The sequence below is a fragment of the Pezoporus flaviventris genome, unplaced genomic scaffold (genome assembly GCF_033815535.1).
Source record: "Pezoporus flaviventris isolate CSIRO_AGI_PZ_B2104156 unplaced genomic scaffold, CSIRO_AGI_Pfla_v1 ptg000006l, whole genome shotgun sequence".
Classification (NCBI taxonomy): domain Eukaryota; kingdom Metazoa; phylum Chordata; class Aves; order Psittaciformes; family Psittacidae; genus Pezoporus; species Pezoporus flaviventris.
Genome location: NW_026892554.1, coordinates 7461191 through 7480940, shown reverse-complemented (window position 1 = coordinate 7480940; position 19750 = coordinate 7461191). Strand labels below are relative to the sequence as shown.

The 19750-nt window shown below is 43.2% G+C and overlaps 2 protein-coding genes across 12 annotated transcripts in view; both read right to left on the bottom strand.

The window, feature by feature from the left end:
• The window catches only part of AKAP13 (A-kinase anchoring protein 13), a 468794-nt gene that overhangs the window by 83678 nt on the left and 365366 nt on the right, over window positions 1-19750 (bottom strand). The window lies entirely within an intron of this gene.
• Window positions 1-19750, bottom strand: part of AGBL1 (AGBL carboxypeptidase 1) — a 285379-nt gene that overhangs the window by 202623 nt on the left and 63006 nt on the right. For all 3 annotated transcript variants that reach the window (XM_061446754.1, XM_061446753.1, XM_061446755.1), the window contains 7 exons: window positions 19217-19333; window positions 17636-18231; window positions 15779-15862; window positions 14645-14731; window positions 14155-14303; window positions 10587-10674; window positions 392-536 (listed from right to left, as the gene is read on the bottom strand). In XM_061446754.1, coding sequence (XP_061302738.1) covers window positions 392-536; window positions 10587-10674; window positions 14155-14303; window positions 14645-14731; window positions 15779-15862; window positions 17636-18231; window positions 19217-19333 — 1266 coding nt within the window. The remainder of the gene's footprint in view (window positions 1-391; window positions 537-10586; window positions 10675-14154; window positions 14304-14644; window positions 14732-15778; window positions 15863-17635; window positions 18232-19216; window positions 19334-19750) is intronic.

The window sequence follows — 19750 nt, the reverse complement described above, 5'->3', positions numbered from 1 at the left end:
CATTGGATGTGTTTCCCAGAAAACTCTTTACCATCCACCCTTGGCCACAAAGGGCTGCAGAAAACAAATCCTTCCCCAGGAAGCAAATTTTGTCAACTCAATAATACAATTTACACCTACACGAATGGAGACATCTTTGGTTTGCTTTATAACTGTTATAAGCACTAATGGCTCATACCCCAGCTTACCCCATACAAAGAATTCTTTTCTCCTGCAAAGAGACACTTCAGAGCTGGAAGAGGCTGCAGTTGCAAACAAGGTAGTAACAGCATCTTGATCATTAACTGCCTGTGAAAACAGTCCTGTACACTATCTCAGAATCTACACAGACCCAAGCAGAACTGACCCATCAGGCCCATTAGCTTGTTATCTACATGGATATCAGTATTACCATCATTGTAGAGTAGGTATAGGGGTAATGGTAGGCCAGGTAGCAGACATCATCTTTATGAGGGAACTTGATGTTGAAGGTGAGTGTATAGTAGAAATTCCCTTTCACGCCTCGTCCTGCAGCTGCACTGCAGCGGTAGTGATTTCTGGAAGAAGAGAAAGAAGGAGGAATTAGATGGTTTTCACTTCTGGATGCACATTTGGAGTAGCCAAGAGAGAATTAAGCATTCAGAGAAGCATTCTCCCTGAACGAGCTTTCATCTTACTGTAGATGGGCTTCAAACTCAACCAGTCATTGTACAGAGACTGGGAAGGCCCCATGCAAGTACAACCAACCCAATCCCAGGTAGAACAATAACACAGTGCTAAACTGTGTACATCCAGTGACACAACAGTGAACGTTCAGTTCACTGTGAACATCCAGTAAACTGTAAACATCCAGTAACACAACAGTGAACCCACAGACTATATGAAACAAGGAGGTTAGAGAAACCATGGTTTCACAACACAGAGGCATAAATAGGATCATGATGGTAAGTACCCTGATACCAAGATTCCTGATTGGGATTCACACAGTGCACAAAGACTAAGAGGGAGTTAAGAAGCAGAACCATGTGTGCCAGTACTGGGCACAGCCAATCGCATGCTGCTGATGGATAGCAGCACTCTTACAGGAAAATAACAGTTTGTTTCATTTCTGAAAGCGCAAATAAGAGGAGGAAGCCAGCTAATACTAGCTCATATAACACACCCAGATGTATTTAGATTAGTGCATTCAGCTAACACTGCTGTATTGCTTCTGATAGCCAAATTATCTTGCTCAGAGATGCAGGTACCTATTCACAGTCCTGAACAATGCCATGTGAATATATTCTGTGACAGCCTGGAGATATAGAAAATATTAATACACTACCAAACCAACCATTCTGTTCCACCACAGGGAGAAAGGTATATTCCAGGAATTAATTAAATAAATAATAATAAAAAAGGACATACATAAACATATTTCAAACATAATCAAAGGCTTTTGCCGAGTAGGAAGAGGAAGAGAGTGGATTTGTTAGAGACTGCATACAGAGGAGAAGAGACTTCATACAAATTTGCAGGCTGTGAGCTACCCAAAAAAAAACCCCTCATTTTTGCATCCTCCTTTTCAAAGACTTGAGCCTCTCCCCATCAAGGAGTAGAGCAAGGGCAGTTGCTCCCTAAAAGATGGGAGCTGAGCTTGATGTGGAAGCCACTAGGGCAGGGGCCTCACCACCGAGGGTCATCTCTCACAGTACCTGAGCAGAGCATGGCTGGGGATGGCAGACAGGTTCAACCACACATCCAGTTCATCAGACTGCTTGTGGTGATGAGGCAGGTATGGGTCAAGCCAGGAGGTCAGCCAGTGGGTTAGGATCCAGGTCACCAGTGTTAATAGCAAAGCACAGACACAGCAGTGACCGAGCTGGAGCCTCACTACAACACAGCTCAGACACGGACTAGGTAGTTCAACTGGAGCTGCTGGGCCCATGGACAGAGGGTGTGAGTCACCCTGGGCAAGGCTGGTCAGGGTCATCAAGGTCTCCTGGTGCATTCAGGCCCTTGACACTCCCTTTCATTAAAACTACATGATCTTAAAGTGAGCTTCTCAGTCTAGTTCCAGGACCAGATCTCTTGCAGGAGACTTACTCGGATATAGAGATGACTTTAGGCTGGGCAAGAAAGTTTTCTTTCAGCAGAGATGAAGAGACAAATTCATGCAAAAATTGCATGCATAAGTACATTTCAAACAATATTTTTTCCCACATTGCAGCAATTATGCTGTTGCCAAACCTTCCGATTCTGAAGGACTGTGAGGTTTCTTTGACAAATGTTATCATCAATGTTGCATTAAAATGCAAAACAGAAGAGGCAACCAAAAGATGCAATTTCAGCTCCTGAAATTTACAATACTGGCTTATTCTGCCTCTGTTCATTTTTATTCAAAAGGGTGGAGAGAAAAGGTAATTATTCTTGTCATATTCTCCAAAACAATAAGATTCTGCTGGGTTTTTACCTGAAGTTAATAGTTAGGATCATGTGGGGTGAGTGATACAGAGTGGATCAACAGATAGTACACGAACATGAAGTCACAGTGGCAGACTAAAACCCTATGATTTTATTCTCGGCTAAACCTTTCACCCCAGCATTTCTTTTGCAAATAACCCACCCTTCATATTGGACAAAGAGAGTCCAAGGAAAAAAAAAGCTGTGAACCCACATATAGAAACATCTACTTAGTTATTATGTTTTGGTGGATCTAGGATTTGATTTTCTTTTTAATTAAGAATGATGACATTTAATAGAGTTCCTGTTAATTTTGACAGTAAGGATAATTAAGAACCATTTCTTGTATAGCGCCTAAAGAAAGTAGTTATCTCCATGGCCTTTATTATTCTCAGTGCGACTTGGAAGATTAGATGACCTTATTCACAAAGAACTGTCACAAAGTGCAGAGATCCTCTTAGTTGTCACCTCCAAATTCACATTTGCAGGTAGAAGTGAGGGACAAATCAAGTTTTTGCAGGCAGATGCTGCCTAAATATCTTACAATTCTCATCTGCCCCTAATGCTACATTAAAGTCCTCTCTCTCTAAGCTCTGTAATTCTGCAGCCAAAAGTGCCTCTTCTGCCTGAAATGGGCACTTAATCCAGAGGTTTTGCAGCACCAGACACCTCTGACCTTGATGCTACTCTGTTATCAATGGGTCCATACTCCTGGCTGTGCTTGGATTGCATGATCCTGAGGGAACTGATGCACAGAGCTCTCACCACACTGCTTAGCAACACATTTCATTCTTCTTCTGAGAACCGATGCTGTTGCAGCAAACTACCCACCCAGAACAGATATTTCCAGACTTCTGAATCACTTCTTGACACCTCCTTCAATCTATAGCAAACTATCTGGCAGTAACAGGAAGTTTGCCGGTGGCTTTGTGAGGCTTTAATATTCTTCACTCATGCATTAAGAAAAACCACCTGTGTGTACACAGTGTAAATGATCACGTTTTCTTACTGCATATGATCTGGTCTCCTCACAATCCATCAAACAATGCAGTAGCTCTGAATCTTTTTCAAAAGAAACCTAAAAAATAGTGTTTTTCTTCTTTGCCTCCTTCTACTGCTGTTGCCCCAAGATGGCTCTATTGCCTCCCTGTTCCTCCACCAGGCTGTTTTATTTCCTCACCCCTCTTCCATCACTACATTCTGCCACATCAGCTTGAAGCCCAAATTAACAAGCAAGGAAGAGGGGAGGAAAAAGACACCCTAGTAACATCTAGTCCTCACCACCTTATTTGTGTTCTCTTTCAGAGTGTTCAAAGCCTCACATGTCATCTAGAAACTAATACACTGATTATTGGAAAGAAAACAAGAGGCCAAAGTGTGCTTTTTTAAATCAGCATGCAAGCTGTATCTGCTGTGCCTTTCAGTCACTTTGTAATAGTGAAATCATTTTGTTTTCTGTTCTCCTTCAGAACAGGTAGCGTATTTCTAGCATAGCTGTGATGGAGAGTTAATTAATAATAATTGTAAGACTACTTATCATTTACTCTGCACAATAATTCTTTGCGTTTAAAAGACCTTTGCAAGCATTATCTAATTAAAACTTCCTTCCCATTTATCTGTTCCCATTCTTTGGGTAGCAGATAAGTAGCTCTAATTTTCTATCCTTTATAGATGGGTAAAAGTGAGACACAGACAGGTTAGGCCACTTGGTCGAAGATACAGACAGGTCAGTAAAGGAGCTGGATTATGACTCAGGAATTCAAAAGCACCAAGCGATACAAGAACATCATCCCGTGGTCATCTCATCTTTAGACTTCCTGTCTGCACTGCAAAGCACTGGTGGGTGATGGAGTATGGCATTATATCAGATTAGCCTAAAATGGCTAAAGAAAATACCAATATCCTTGATTTCTAGGCCATTTCAAAACAGAGTCCAAGTGGAAAGTAAACTATTTATCACTGTTCCCTTTGTCCAGGATTATTCTACTACCTGGAGTCTTGTGTCCTCATTTTACATGCCCCGACCTTCTTACCTCTCTAAGCATGGCTGCAAGTGAAATATGCTTTACTAACACATAACCCCCCCAGTATTTAAGAATTTACAGGGCATGGCTGTTATTTTGGGGTCTGCCACATAGGAAATTGGAAAACACACAATACAGCTTCCTTCTTGAGGGCCAAATCCTTGTTAAGTCATCTTTATTGTCAAGACTGCAGGCAGAATATTCCCACAGCCATCTTGCTCTTAAGGTTTTCAGTTGTATTGTAAAGGTCAGGCAGGCACTCTGACTGACTGGTATCTCAGCTCTCCCTTATAGATACCATTAGAACTGAGGGGCGGCCTGCTAATGCTAGATGATTTCATCTAATATGATGATAAAGACGCTGAAAATAGAAGACTTAGTTCTGGCACATCTATGGTCACCAAACAGTGAAGTCCTTCATGGTGATGTGAGAACAAAACACTCTATGTACCTCACTACTATCTGTGAACTGACTATTGCCTGAAAAACCTGGAGGTTAGATAATAGGCTTAGAATGAGCCATGAAACCAAAAGCACAAGCATGCTGTCACCAATTCAGCATGCTGCCATAGTTCCTTAAATAATTTGCAGGAAAGGAATATTATTCAGTGCATAAAAGCTGCCAAGACAGTGAGCGAATTAGATGATCTTATAGTAACTGCAACTCTGTTTATCATGGGTGTATCCTGTCACTTCACAAAGAGGCAATAAAACAGAGCAGAAGTGTCACTGCTTCCTTCTGACAAGAGCACTGCTAATATTCCCCATAACATAAAAACTCTCATGAGACATATGGGAAAGGTACGCGATGACGGAGCTGTGCCACAACATTCATCTTTATGAGTGAACTATCCCATCTTCAGTGAAGATGAATGTCAGCAAAGATCAGCCAACGTGCATCACCCAGGCATCTTGCAATCGCGCCTATCCTCCCACTGTCCTTCAGCTCAGAGGTTGCTTTCAATAAAAGCCCTCCTGCAAAAGCAATTAAGGACATCTTTGAGCTCCTCCTTATTTTTGTAGGTATCTCACTCTTTGCCCATATTTATGAATAACTCTTAGTAGAAGTAATTAGATGAGGTTCCCTTCAAAATGTGCCAGTCCCACCCCATGATACCCATGACCATGAAGAGAGATCTTTCCCCAAAACACATGAAGCGTGATAATCACTATAACAATCAGATCTATTCTGAGCCAAAGCCTGAGCAACCCTAAACGTCCTTTCTTCCTGTTCCCCATCACCTATAACTTCTCGTGACTGGGAATCACTGAAATAAAAACATTATAGTTTCAGTGAAAGTGCATATATGCACTGGGATAATGTCCTGGGTTCAGCAGTAGCAGTCATGCTTCTCCTCCTTGGTAGCTGGTGCAGTGCAGTGTTTTGACTTTCAGCCTGGGAACAGAGCTGATAGAGATGTTTTGGTTTGGCCAAGGACTTTGTGAGCCTCATGCTCTGCCAGAGAGGAGGGGAAGCCAGGAGGAAGCAGAGACAGGACACCTGACCCAAACTGACCAAAGAGGTATTCCATACCACAGCACGTCATGCCCAGGATGTAACTGGGAGTTAGCCGGAAGGGCTGGGACTGCAGGGGTGGAGAGGTATCGGTCGGAGCTTGGTCGGGCGCGGGGGGGCAGGGAGTTACCATTTGGCTGGTGGTGAGGTGCTGTATTCTCTTCCCTTGTTATTTCCTTTATCATTGTTATTATTGGTGGTAGCACCTTAGTTACTAAACTGTTCTTATCTCAACCCATGGGAGTTGCATTCTTTTTGATTCTCCTCTCTGTCCCTCCACAACAGTTCTTTTTGGCGCCCAACGTGGGGCACGGAGGGTTGAGATAACGACAGATCTGACTGGATTAATAGTCACTCACCACAATGCTGATTTATTGGCTCTTAAGAGTTGTTGATCTCAGAGTTTCAAAATGTTGTAACTTACTTAGAGCCGGTATTTGCTGTGTTAGTGTTTATCAAGTGTGGGGCCTGGGCTAAGGTTCTTGTCTCACTGTCCTTTATGGCAATGGCTTGTAATACGGGCGGGCTCCAGCAGCAGGGCGGGACGGACGTGGCCGTGGACTTGTACCTGCCTGTCCGGCTGCTCTTCACCGTCCTGGCCCTCGTCCTCGCCTCCGTCTTCGTGAGGCCGCGGGGAGCCGAGGGGGAGCGGTCCCGGGAGCCGGCGGCTGCTGAAGCGGCCCGGGAGAGCGGCCCCGCGGACCAAGCGGCGGCGGGAGCGGGGCCGGAAGCCGCGAGGGGACGGCTGCCGGTGGAGGAGGCCGGGGCGGTCGAGGAGCGGAAGGAGGCGGCCGCCGAGCAGCGGCAGAAGGCAGCGGAGGAGCCGAGCCCAGCCCCGCGACGGCCGAGAGCATTCCCCGGCAGCCGCCCGCCGAGCCCCCGAGGACGCAGGAGACCAGGCAGCATTTCCCAGCAAGGCAGAGGAGGAAGAGCTGGACTCAGGAAAAGAGAAGCTGGCGGTGGGAGAGCCGGCAAGCACAGCAGCTACAGCAGCGTCGTTTGAGAGTTCTGAAGGTTTTGAATGGCCTTTGGGTATCCTTGGGACCTGCCTGCTGATTGTGATGGGGACCAGCATGTTGGCACACATACAGACTGTGTTCTACCCACCACCATTTTGTCTGATCTCAAAAGTTAAGCAGAGTCAGGTTTGGGTCTTGTCTGGGGTTAGACAACAATATAGGGGGACCAAGCGGTTTTCTCCAAGGCTGGAGAGTCATGAGTGGCAAGGTGTGTGAGACAGTATGGGCAAGTATCTAGTCCACTGGGCCCCTCCAGTGCTTTGGAAGCGTCGGAGATGGAAGGCAGCCGTATGGAGTCCCCAGCAACAAGCTGCAGAAACTGCTGAAGGGGACAGTGAATTATTTTAAGCCTGGTGGGCCCATGGCACTTCAGGCCATCAGAGCAGAGATGCAACACAGAGATGGACTCATGATCGAGGGGTGGACTTAGCAATGGACACTATTGCCCAGGTTATTCATGAGTGTGAACACTGCACACAGTCTCTCCTGCTCTGAAAGACTGGTACAGGAGATGGAGCCTGGCATCATGGACCAGATGGACACAGCAGCTTTATAGCTACCGGTCCATGCACTTAGATAAGAGTGATGGTATATTGAAAATGTGGGATCTGAGCATGACGTGAATGGTATGGAATAAGGGGTGGATAATGTCCTGGGTTCAGCAGTAGCAGTCACGTTTCTCCTTCTTGGTTAGCTGGTACAGTGCAGTGTTTTGACTTTTGGCCTGGGAACAGAGCTGATAGCGATGTTTTGGTTTGACCAAGGACTTTGTGAGCCTCATGCTCTGCCAGGGAGGAGGGCAAGACAGGAGGAAGCAGAGACAGGACACCTGACCCAAACTGACCAAAGAGGTATTCCATACCACAGCACGTCATGCCCAGGATGTAACTGGGAGTTACTCAGAAGGGCTGGAAGACTGCAGGGTTGGAGGAGGTATCGGTCAGAGCTTGGTCGGGCTGGGGGGGGCGAGTTAGCGGTTGGCTGGTGGTGAGGTGTTGTATTCTCTTCCCTTTTTATTTCCTTTATCATTATTGTCATTGGTGGTAGCAGTAGTGATTTGTGTTTCACCTTAGTTACTAAACTGTTCTTATCTCAACCCATGGGAGTTGCATTCTTTTCAATTCTCCTCTCTGTCCCTCCAGGAGTAGGGGGAGGGAAAGAAGGGGGGGAGTGAGTGAACGAGCCCTCTGCCTGGTTTTAAACCACAACAGATATAAACCTGGAATAAACATATAAGCCTGGAATAAGCAGTAAATGAGACAGATGGCAATTAGTTATCCTAGATGAATATGCTAACAAATAATTCAATGTACAGTTAGAAAACACAGAATATTCCAAATCAGTAAAACTCAATTCTCTCACATATTCTGAACAAGAATCTGATTATAAGCTTAATTGTATAATCACAGCTTAATCTCAGCTGCTATTGAATCACTGCACAGTAACTGCCTTGTTAATGACATGAGAAGCCACTGCTATGGTAATCAGCACATAAAGCTTGCCCAACCAGAAACATATGCTCACAGAAGCCAGAGGTTACAGTCATGCAAAGGGAAGCCACTGCACCACAGTACGTTAGCTCTTAAGGTTGAAAAGGTTAGGTGAATAAAGGTTAGTGGAAAGTACTTGGAACAAAATAGAATAATGACTCAGATTGCTACAGGCAGGATGCCAGCTTGAGAGATGATGATCTGAACCTTCATCTCCTACTCTTCCACACATTCCCCCCCCCCCCAAAAAAAAAGGGACATACTAAAAAGAAATTACAACAGAGATTCGGGATGACTTTTTCTGTGGCAACACGAGTTTGAGTTTCTGCTACTCCTGGAAGGCACCCCACTGTCATTGTTAGAGTTTATTGTCTCATCACATCCACTTGTGAGCAGAGCCACCTCTGAACCTAACAGCAAAACTGTGAACTACGACACAAAGAAAATGTCTTACAAAGCAAAACCCCATTATTTCACATCAGTTTAAAGAAAATCAGCCTCAACACATGAGTTCATGAGGGAAGGAATTCCATTTAGAACATCAGAAAAGTTCAGCTTTGTCCTGACAACACTACTTACCATGCCAGGCAATTATCCTTGTTGTTAATTGTGTTAGCACCTTTCTGTTTTCTGATATTTCCTTGCCTGTTTGCAGTCATTGGGTAGCCCAGACCCTGAGCTTCAACTGCAAGGTCTTAAGGGCAAGGACCAGAATATCAGTTTGTTTATGCAGTGCCTAAGGCAATACTCAGAGTCTTGAGACACCAAGTGATGCAAATTGGTGAATAGGAATCTTGATAGAAAAAATAATGAGAAGAACAAAAAAGGAGGGGTAGAACTTGTCACTTGGGCATTCTTAGCCCCAGCTTTCAGGTCATGATAGGTAAGGCCAGGATAAAATAGTTAGTTAATGATGCAGTATTTGATTATGAAGTATGTGAACTTCAACAGCTTCTTTCTTGTTCTATTATTCTGTTCCCCAGCCTTCAACTCTGCGCAGATTTTCTAATCCACAGCACAGCAATTATCTTAATCCTGAAAGCCCTTTCAGTCGTCATCTTTAAAATAATTAATCAGTGTTGTGGATAGCATTTTGGCAGCCTTGAGAAAGTAAAAGAGCGTTCATTCAACCTACTGAAACTCCAAGCTCTGCACTTGTCTCCCTTGATTGTAATATCCAGAATTAAACAGGGATCAGTTTTCTGCATGGAAATGAGGTACCCGAGTGGGAATGTTTCTCACGTGAGTCAAGCTCCAGCTCAGATACAAGTTAAAGATAAGACTGATCTGGAGTTTTTCTTCTGAGGCTCTGACACTGCAGAAAAAGCGTTAAACAGGGACCTTGCATAAATGTCAGCACTGAGCCTGTCAGAACTCGTTTATGCCCCTGTTGCCTGGCTCCAGTAGAAAGACAGAAGTTGTCATGGGACAGCACATAAGGCTAATGTCTACTGTTTCTGCTACCAGGATAAGGTCTACATGGTGCCAATAAGCATGATCCAAAGAGTAGTTTTTTTCTAGGACTGGAGCTCCAGCTTTGCAGAGATGGGAAGCTCATGAAGATACTAAGGTCTAGACGTAGATTCCCAAATAACTGTGTATTTGTCTATGTTTATTTCTACATATATATTTATGTATGTGTATGTACATAAATGCGTAAACACCCCCAAACACCCCTGTGTATATGCTAACCCTTTCTTTACCTCCTCAGCTCCTACATCTCTTATAAAAGGCAATGTATGCAAAGATAAAACAATGATCCCATCCAGCTTATTTCTTCCTGGATCGGCAGAAAAGCCAACCTCTTTGGGTTAAACTTCCTTGTATTCCTGGCTGCATCAGCATGCTCAAGCACTCCCCATTCCCTTTCCTCCTCCTTGCTCCTAGGGAAGTTAATTCTGCACATGCCCTGTTTCTCCCCAGGCATCTAATATAGAGATCTCACTTACAGTTGTTCTCTGGAGGTGGAAGCATATAACACATTGAACTAGCACCAATTTAGAGACATTTGAAACAGGTGGCACTGGTGGTCAGAGGTTAACAACATCAATACAGTTAACAGGAGGGGAGGAGAGGGGGAAGAAATCCACAAATCATTCACCCAGGATGTGCTTACTTGTAGTAGCAGATATCATGGCCTGCCCGAAGCCAGCGAGGTCTGCCCTGGAGAGCTTCCTTCACTGAATACATGACCAGCTGCATGCCTACATAAAACAAGACAGTTTCAAGTAAACCAGCTACCCTGGTTGGAGAAGACAGGGGTGGGGAGGAAGAGGCTAAACGAGAAGCATCATTATTTTGCTTCTGCTCTCTCTGCAGATAGTTTATGCAAAGTAAATATATTTCCCAAAGCTTTGTTCTGATACAGCCATATCTGTAAAAAAAGCATCTCCAGAAGAAATAGGCTGAATTGAGTTCATTAGAAAATAAATTATCTTACAGGCCTTTGCAAAGGAGGATGTCAAGCTGCTCTGTTTACAAACAGAGGAAGGGAAAGAAAAGAATAGAAATGAAGGTACCAACAAGATCAGTTATTTGGTTAGTCCAATATTTTATGCTTGGCTGCACCATTACTGAAACCTTAATCCTACCACAGCATTAGATAAGCATTCAGTACCATACCTTCAGAAAGTAGCAAGCAAAACTGAAAGGTTTTAAACATGACAGTAGACCTAAATAGTACCTAGGTGCCATAAATGTTGATTACAATAACATCTATTCTTTACACCATATTATATCAGAAGATGACTTCTTCATGACCTGCAAAATATTACCATTTCATGCCTTGAGGCAGAAGGGAGGCTTTTTCTGCTCTGACCAAGTATGCATTACCCACAGCTCCATGAAGCCAGCCCATCTGCAGGCAGTTTTTGTATCAAATTCCTATTCCTTTTCTTTCCACACCTGCCTGCTCTTCTATAGGTACAGTAATGCTCTTGCCCTTGCCTGGGAAGCTCTCAGCCAAATCCAACAGACCCACTATAGCCATGGATGAGACCAGCAGTGATGCTGGTGGCACTTCTGTGGAAACGTGTGCAAAAGGGAAAAAAGCCATTTCAAGTACTGATGCATGTTGATAAGTTGCCCCCCCCCCCCCCCGAGCCTTCGCTTGACTCTTCTTGTACTGGGAGCAAGTGATGCTTGAAAATCATTAATACTGATCACATATTTCCATAAGCAGCTTTTCAGCTTCCCTTCTTCCTTTGGGTTTCTGTTAACTGTCCCAACGCTTTAAGAGCTAGCGAGGCTACTGGCAGAAATGCCTTTCCAGCTCACTTTGGGCTGTGTAGCCTACAGCTAGGAATGACTTCTTGCTGTTTCCTGAACCAACACCATGAGCCACATACAAGAAGCAATTCTGTGTTGGTTCCAGAACAGAAGCCACAGGGAGTTTCAAGAGATACAGGCCTGCCCAGAAGCCCAGTTCATCAGGCAAGGGATGTAAGGCTCAGAGTCTGCAGTGCTCTCAACATCGCAGATGCCAGCTCTTATTCTTCTCTATGAATCCCAAGGACACACACCCCAAACTGCCTCAGAGTGATGGTTGATACTGATCTGCCATCTCATTTTAATTAAAAAACCCGACAAACATACAACAAAACAAAAAACCACCAAACAACCACATTTTTTCCTTTCACTTTACCTATGGAAATACCCAGGTTTAGAAAACAAACACAAAATGGACATCTGATGAATCACAGAAATCTCATTGTTTCCCACAGTAGCGTGAGTGGAAAAGGGGGAAAGAGAGAGGTAGAGGCTGCACCTCCTGACTTGCTCTGCTCCCAGTCACATCTGTTTCATTAAATATCCTTTTTTGCCAATTTGAAAGTTAGACAGTGCCATCTGACCAAGAGCAAAAGGGAAGGGAAAAATCAAAACAGATCAGTAACCAGGAGCTGTAAAATACTGCCTCCCATGGCACTTTGGCACTACATCACAAATGGAGGATTTTAGTATTATAGCATGGGCATTAGCCCAGGAAAGTGAAGAGGGAATGTAGCAAACAAACAGCATCTCTGACCAACAGTGTGTGTAAATACGCGTGTGCTGGAAGGGGTAGTGAGCTGTGCTCAGCCAAGCCAGATAAGCTAGAGCTTCCCTGCCCTCTCAGAGCAGCAGAAGTAACCCACAGAAGAATTGCTTTAACTGCCAATCGCACATACAAGCCACACAAAAGCAAGCCATGGCTTAGCCTCCTTCATTACACTGGATAGTATTTGCACATTTGTCTTCCAAATATACTTTTCATTGCACGCTTGAACATCTGAGTCATGTACAATTTTGGGTGCACAAAATGAGATTATAAATGCTGACAACAGCCAAACTAGGGGATAACAAGCAACCTTCCAGCAATAGGTTAGATATAAGGAAGAAGTTCTTTACTGTGAGGGTGCTGAGGCGCTGGCACAGGTTGCCCAGAGAAGCTGTGGCCGCCCCATCCCTGGCAGTGTTCAAGGCCAGGCTGAGTGGGTTTGAAGCAACCTTGTCTAGTGGAAGTGTCCCTGCCTGTGGCGGGGGGTCAGAACTGGATGAGCTTAAGGTCCATTCTAACCCAAACCATTCTATGCTGCTACAATAATAGCCAGAATCTCTAGCTATGAAGCTGCTGGTGGCTGTACCAGAGGTTGTATTGGGGTTTACAGCAGGATGTCAAAATTCCAGACACACCACACTGAATTGGCTTGTAATTCAGGGAAGTAGAATAATATTATAGGGGGAGGGGGGGGAAATAATTTTGATTTGGGATCCACACGAGTACTTGAACTCCAGTCCTTAGGGTTAAAGAGCAAATGATTTAGAATTCATTATGCCACTCATCCAGCCACTTTCAGTAATACAAGTGACAAATCATTCCACCTCCTAGGGCTATTTGTTTTAGGTACGTTGATCCGGAGAGACTTCTCCTGGTGATGGCAAAGCCTGTATCCACAGGGCCCCGGAGGAATGCAAAGTCTGATATTAGGGGTTTATTAAACATTCCGAGTTGGGTCTAGAACTAGTGTAAATTAACTCAACTCCATGGAAACAAATGAAAAAGCAGCTTATACCAGCTAAGAATTCAACCCATGCAGAAGAAATAATTTCTCTTCTAAAATGGACATTGAAAGCTCAGACTTGCCCTGCCTGTTTCTGAGCAATGCTGCCTTCCTCCTGAACCACAGAGTATGGCAGGAGCTCAAAGACAGCAAGGAACAGAATCTTTCTTTTAATCATTAATATCAGCAGAAGTCTCAGCAGGTCTGAAGGCAGAGATGTCTTTCTGGATAAGCCCAAAGGATCAGGAATATTTGTTTGAGGATTATCTACATTTATTTAAATCTTAGAAGCACTTTCCAATCCTATGCTGCTCATTCAGTTCCAACAGATTGTCTTATTTCCCCTCTCCCAACCCCAATGGCATTCTTCCTCCATTCCAGTCCCTAAACACAGAACAATGGCATTTTTTTTCCCTACAAATCCTCTCCCAGGTCTCAATGTTCAGTTTACACCTCGGTCCTCGTAAGGATAAAGAAAGGTCCTTTGACAATCCTAAAGCAACTCTTTCAGTGGATTTCAGGGCAGATAAGATTAAATTTACTGCCTTCCTTATACTTAGAGACATGGAAAGTTCAAAACCTTTGGAGCATTAAAAAGATACCCCTGTGAGGAGAAAACCAGTGCAATGCCCCAAAGACTCATACCATAATTAAATTGGCTGTTGAACTTCTCACAGTTGATAATGTTGAAGCGATAGGGAACTGCTAATTTCATGCCACGGACTTCAAAGTAGAACCACTGGTGCTGCTGGTTGCTGTTCACATCCGCATTCATAATTAAGTCATATTCAAATCTGTAAAGGAAGACCAAAAAAGACAGTGGCCATGAACACCCCCCAGTCTGAGGACAGCAGGCTAGACAATCACATTCTCTAATATCCCATGAGAGCCAAACAACATCAAACTAGCAGTAACCAGATGCATCATTGAATATTCTCACTATGTTTGTCGTATCAAAGCATTTTGAGCTGTTTTCTCACTCCTGGTACCTTTGTGAGTTCTAGGTGTTGGAAGGCATTGTATCATAACCTGCTTCCCTGGCCAGCCCTTTCCAAACTCAGGAAAACTCCACTGTTTCATGCTGTGGTCACAGTGGGAAGGCAGGATGGGATGTGGCCGCTACAGGCGTACTTACTCACGCACTTGGATGGCTTTGCGAAGGTTTCCCGATTCAAACTTGGAGAAGAATGTCAGGCAGCCTGGAGCACCTGGGCTTGAGTGACTGCAGTAAATCAAAGCAAAGATAACTATAGCAGGTTGCTTCAACAGACAGGCTTTTAAATATATATAATATTTTTAATAAGCAAGACTCTGAGAATAGCAAGAGGTGAGCAAATCCATAACCGTCCTATCCAATGCAGCATTCTCTGTTCTTGCTTAGTGATTCTGAAGAGCATCTTCTTTTCATTTCCCAGTACCCCCTTTTGCCCCAGTTCATTTTTAATTTCTTTATTCCAGTTACCTTCCCTACTGAATTATTTCCATTAGCTTAATAATTGCACAAGGCATTTTTATACAATTACTATACATTAACTATACATTTACTCATCTATATATTTTCCTTCTAAAGCTTAGAAACCATTAATCTTTAACAACTTCACAGCTTTCTTCTGTCTCAAACTGTCCTTCACCTATTTTCTTTTTCCTCTAAAAAATGTTCTCCAAGTCATTCATCCTTCCTCTGAATGCAATTTCTTCCTATTTGAGACCCCCTCAGCTGCCCTGCACTGCATCTTCTCAAGGATCACAATTTCCAGCCCCGGTTGAGTATGTGAAACTGTTCACAAGGCTGGATGCATGGTGTTCAGAAGCCTTTTGTAAGTGCTTAGGGTACATCTACGGCCCATGACACTGGTTGTACAGACTCTGAAGTGCAATCGCAGTAGAAAATGCTGTTTCAGGGTGCAGGGAGACAGCATCCGGATGCATAGGTATGGTTCCCAGCATCTGCCTGCATGCTTCTGTTCCAGATCCCTACATACACTGCGGACACATCCAGGGACACCATACAGTCCCTTTGAGGTGTAGATTTTCTTGTTCTGTATAAAAAGCTTCAAGGTTATCTTGCTCCAGTGACTTCTACAACAAATTCTTTTCCCAGAGCCACACACAAAGAATCTGCTCATCTTGTATATTTTTCCTGTTAGGCCTTTATCTCCTAGGTTATTTCTTCTGTACTTTTATCAGGGCTGAACAGATGAACTGAGCTGACTACCTAACCCAGCACTGACAGTGCCCCGGGCTACAGTACTCAATCTGAGTTACTCACCTGGGCTCATCTAAGTCAAAAACAGTTCTGCCTATCACATCACCTGGCTGGATTAAGCGGCGAACATCATCTAGTACTTTGTCCCTAGGAAAAAACAGAAGAAAAGGGTAAATTGTAAAGATACTTTGAGAAATCTCAGTACAGGATAATCTTGTAAAAGAAATATGAAGAGGCTTAGGCAATTCTTTTGAAAGACTGGTAAAAAAAGAGGACTTCCATGTGCTAATTCCAGGTGAGCTTCATTTGTTGGTTTGTTGTTGGTGATGGTGGTGGTTTTGGTTGGTTGTTCTTTTACCATGAGAAATCTCCTGCTCCATTCTCATTACAAGTTGCCGTTTGTATTAAGTGACTGATTCTGTACATATTCTATTCTTTAGAGTATTCTGTCAAGCTTGACTTACCCCCAGTTCTTCTCAGTCAATGCCAATCTCCCAAATGGCCAGCCTTGCCCTGTGAGGAAATATCTGCCATAACTTATAAACTTACTAGTCTGTCTTACAGTGAATTTTGACTCTAAATCAAGCTAATTTCTACTCAGTATTAAACAGGAGCTCTCTGATCCCTAAAGATGATCAAATGTGGAATACCAGATTTTCTACCTGACCTTTGCAACAACCATGTTATGCCCTGAAGCATGGTATGATTATTCCCATTTTAGCTGTATGGTTACACATGTTATTATAGTCATAAAAGAAATGCTTTTAGAGCAACAGTGCAAGGAGAAGATGGTAGAGTGATTTTGCTCTAAGATAAGATTTTCAGCTTTTGTATTTGCTGCAAAAAGAATCATTATCTCTCTAGAGGGCAGGAATTAGTGGTCTTCACAAATGCCATTTGATTAGCATTGATCAAATTTAAAGTTTAATACAGAATCCAGCCTCTGTGGTATCTGCTAGTAATTCTTTATGCAGCTGAAAAGAAATGTAAAGTCATTGCACAGAGCTGCACATAGAGCAGACGAAGCTATTATAAGTGGAGCTTTCTTTGCCAGTACAGCTTCAAAACACAGCTTTCCCCTCACCTGAAAGTCTGAAACAACATGGAAAAAACAGTAGCCTCTAGCAATATGGCAGAGGGGAGATCTGATTTGATTTCTCTCTGCATGTTGCATGCTGTATATGTTGTCTTCTCCTAGTAAGCTGGGCAGCAGGGAGGGAGAGCAGCTCACTTACCTTGCCCCACTGCAGCTCTCTGGCTCATGACAGACTTCCCAGAAGCTGAAGCACATGCTAGGGAAGGAGGAGAAGATTCTGGAGGACCCCATGGAGTGAGCAGAGTGAGAGGCACAGCAAGAAGGGACACAGCAGCAGAAGGGTAAACCAGGGTGATTCCAGAAAGCAACCTGACAGACACACAGCTCCAAGAGGATAGGAAGGATTTGTCCTCAGCCAGATGGGACCCACTGTTGCTAAAGGTGACTGGATTAAGACTAAAGGCAAAAACATATCCTAAAAGGACAGAGTCTTCTCCATCTCTAATATGATATGAACTTGTTCTCATTTGTGTTCTATCAAGGTCACAGATTCATAGTGTATTCTGGCTCTTGGGCTACTCATGTTAAGGAAAAGCTACTAGTAAATCTGTGTTAGAGCTTTGACCAGCTCAGATTTCCATCATATACATTGATACATTTATCAATAAATGGTTTAATCAGAAACAGTTTGGAACATGGATTCACAGAAGCCATAAAAATCTCACTCCAGGATTGCTACTACCACCTTGACCTATGAGACAAAGAAAGCAGCTCACAGACAGATCACAACTCATCCACTGACACATGGAAAGTCCATGTCAGAGGTAGGAAATAGTTTTGCCAATTCCTAATCCTGTATGGTAATTATATTAAAGCACAATCACCTTTGAACCCCATACTTGCGCTCCAACATGGGCTTGCTGTAAGGAGGTGGCTGGTGACCCCAGAAATCAGGGAATGCCAAGTCTTTGTAGTCTGGTATGGACTTAACACATTTGGCCCTCGCTATGTAAAAGCGAGGGCTGTGGAATGGGATATCTCCTTGGTGTTTCTCCAGAAGGTTTGTCACTATGTCTGAGTAATCCAGGCTCTCTCCAGCAATAGAATTGATCAAGGCCTCACATTCAGGGTAAAATGTTTTTTTGTACCAAGCAGGATCTTTTGGGAGGGGGCGTAAAATAAGCACATGGTTCCTGGCTGGATCTTCACAGGAGTCTGCCTCTTGAGCTGTTTCTGCAATGTCTCTCTTTTCATCAGTCTGATCCCATCTGCATATCTCCTTCTTTGTCCAGCTCTGCAGCGGGACTTTGAAATCCTTTTCCCCTGGATCTGGTCCCATCTCTGTGACACTTTGGTTTCTCAATCTGTAGTTTGGATGTTTCACAGAAGTAGCATTTGGAATGGAATGAGAGGGAGCAGAGAGAAGATTCTCAGTTCTGTCCTCCAAGCTCTTCTTTTCCTCAGATTCTGTTTCAAGCTCCTTTAAATTTAAAAAGCAGAAGAAATTAAAAGAAACTGAAGACAGATTGTGCTTCCTTCTAGAGGAAACCTTTCAAGGAAGAAAGAGCAAATATTTACAAGCCTCCCAAAATTGTACTCATCCAATAAGACAGACAGAGTAAAATCAGCCCATGGACCACCTGCCAGAATTTCTCTATCCACAAAGCTGTTTCAACAGTAGTCCTCAGAAACGAAAAGGATCAGATTGAGTCATCGGAGTGAGTCAGCTCCAACCAAAACCAATAGTTCTAACAAATTAGGGAAGATAACTTGCAAGGCATTTTTTTCTTTAAATATAAAATGTTACATCAGGGCAAAGGAGGCAACTCTGTCATGCAAAACTCCATCCCACCTTCGTGCAACAGTATAATTTGATCACATTTGGCTACTTATGGTCATAATAAATGTCATAGAATTGTGTGTACAGGAGATATATTAAGCCAGTGATCCTTTACAGATTCGTATTTGAATCACGGTTTTCAGGTCTCCTAAATTCCAAGACTTGTAATGAGTGCATTTCTTGTCCCAGACTGCAATATAACAATGGTTAGAACTGTGCATGTCACTCAGTGGCAGTGCAATCTTCTCCATCACTTCCTTAAAAACACTAGTTGACAGTATTTACTTTCCACATCTCATTCTGATTTTGATATTGCAGTTGAAATTCCCAGCAAGGGTAAATTATTACCTGACAGATCTCTCATGTGGTAATTGATTCAACAGTGCTTTGTTAATCCATACCCAGCCGAATGTGCACCAAACAGCATCATTCACTTTTTTTCACTCTTGATTCTCATCAATAAACTATAACAAAAAGTCTTACTCTTTGGTTTTCTAGTCCTGTAAGACATCTAGCTTTCCCTTTGCAATAGCCTCATCTAGTTACCTCTTGTCAGTACTCCCTTTCAAGTATTTCTTAAACTCTTGAATATTCACAAATACAGGAAACCACATTATGATAGTACCTGAAAATTATGGGAAAGTTCTGGACACATTGCTTCATATTGTCCAAGCTCTTCCTCTGGTCGGTCAAGAACTGCCTTTGATCTCAGTTTGTTCACATCTGTCTCCAAGTCATAATCCTACAAAAGCAGAATTAGGAAAGCATGTATATTAAACCAGCCCCACAAGATAACTGTTGAAGTGATATTCGGCATAATACTGTTGCTTTCTAATAACATCATACTCATTTAATGAGTCCTATAACTGTTAAAGTCATTTTATGGAAAGGAAAAATAGAGGCACAAGAGAAAAGACTGCATCATGAAGAAGCGGAATTTGACGTTTTGGTATTTGAGTACCTAAGTAGACATACCATGAAAAGATGGTTTCTAACAGCATCTGAAAGTTGAACCTTGTTATAAGCAGCTCAGCTTGGGAGATTTCAAAATAATCAACAATTGCTAGTTATTTCTAAGCATATCATCAATTCCCTTGCTTATGTTGTGTAAAACAGTAGGCACAGGTCCTCAATGTAATTGGTAATATTCTTATTCAAA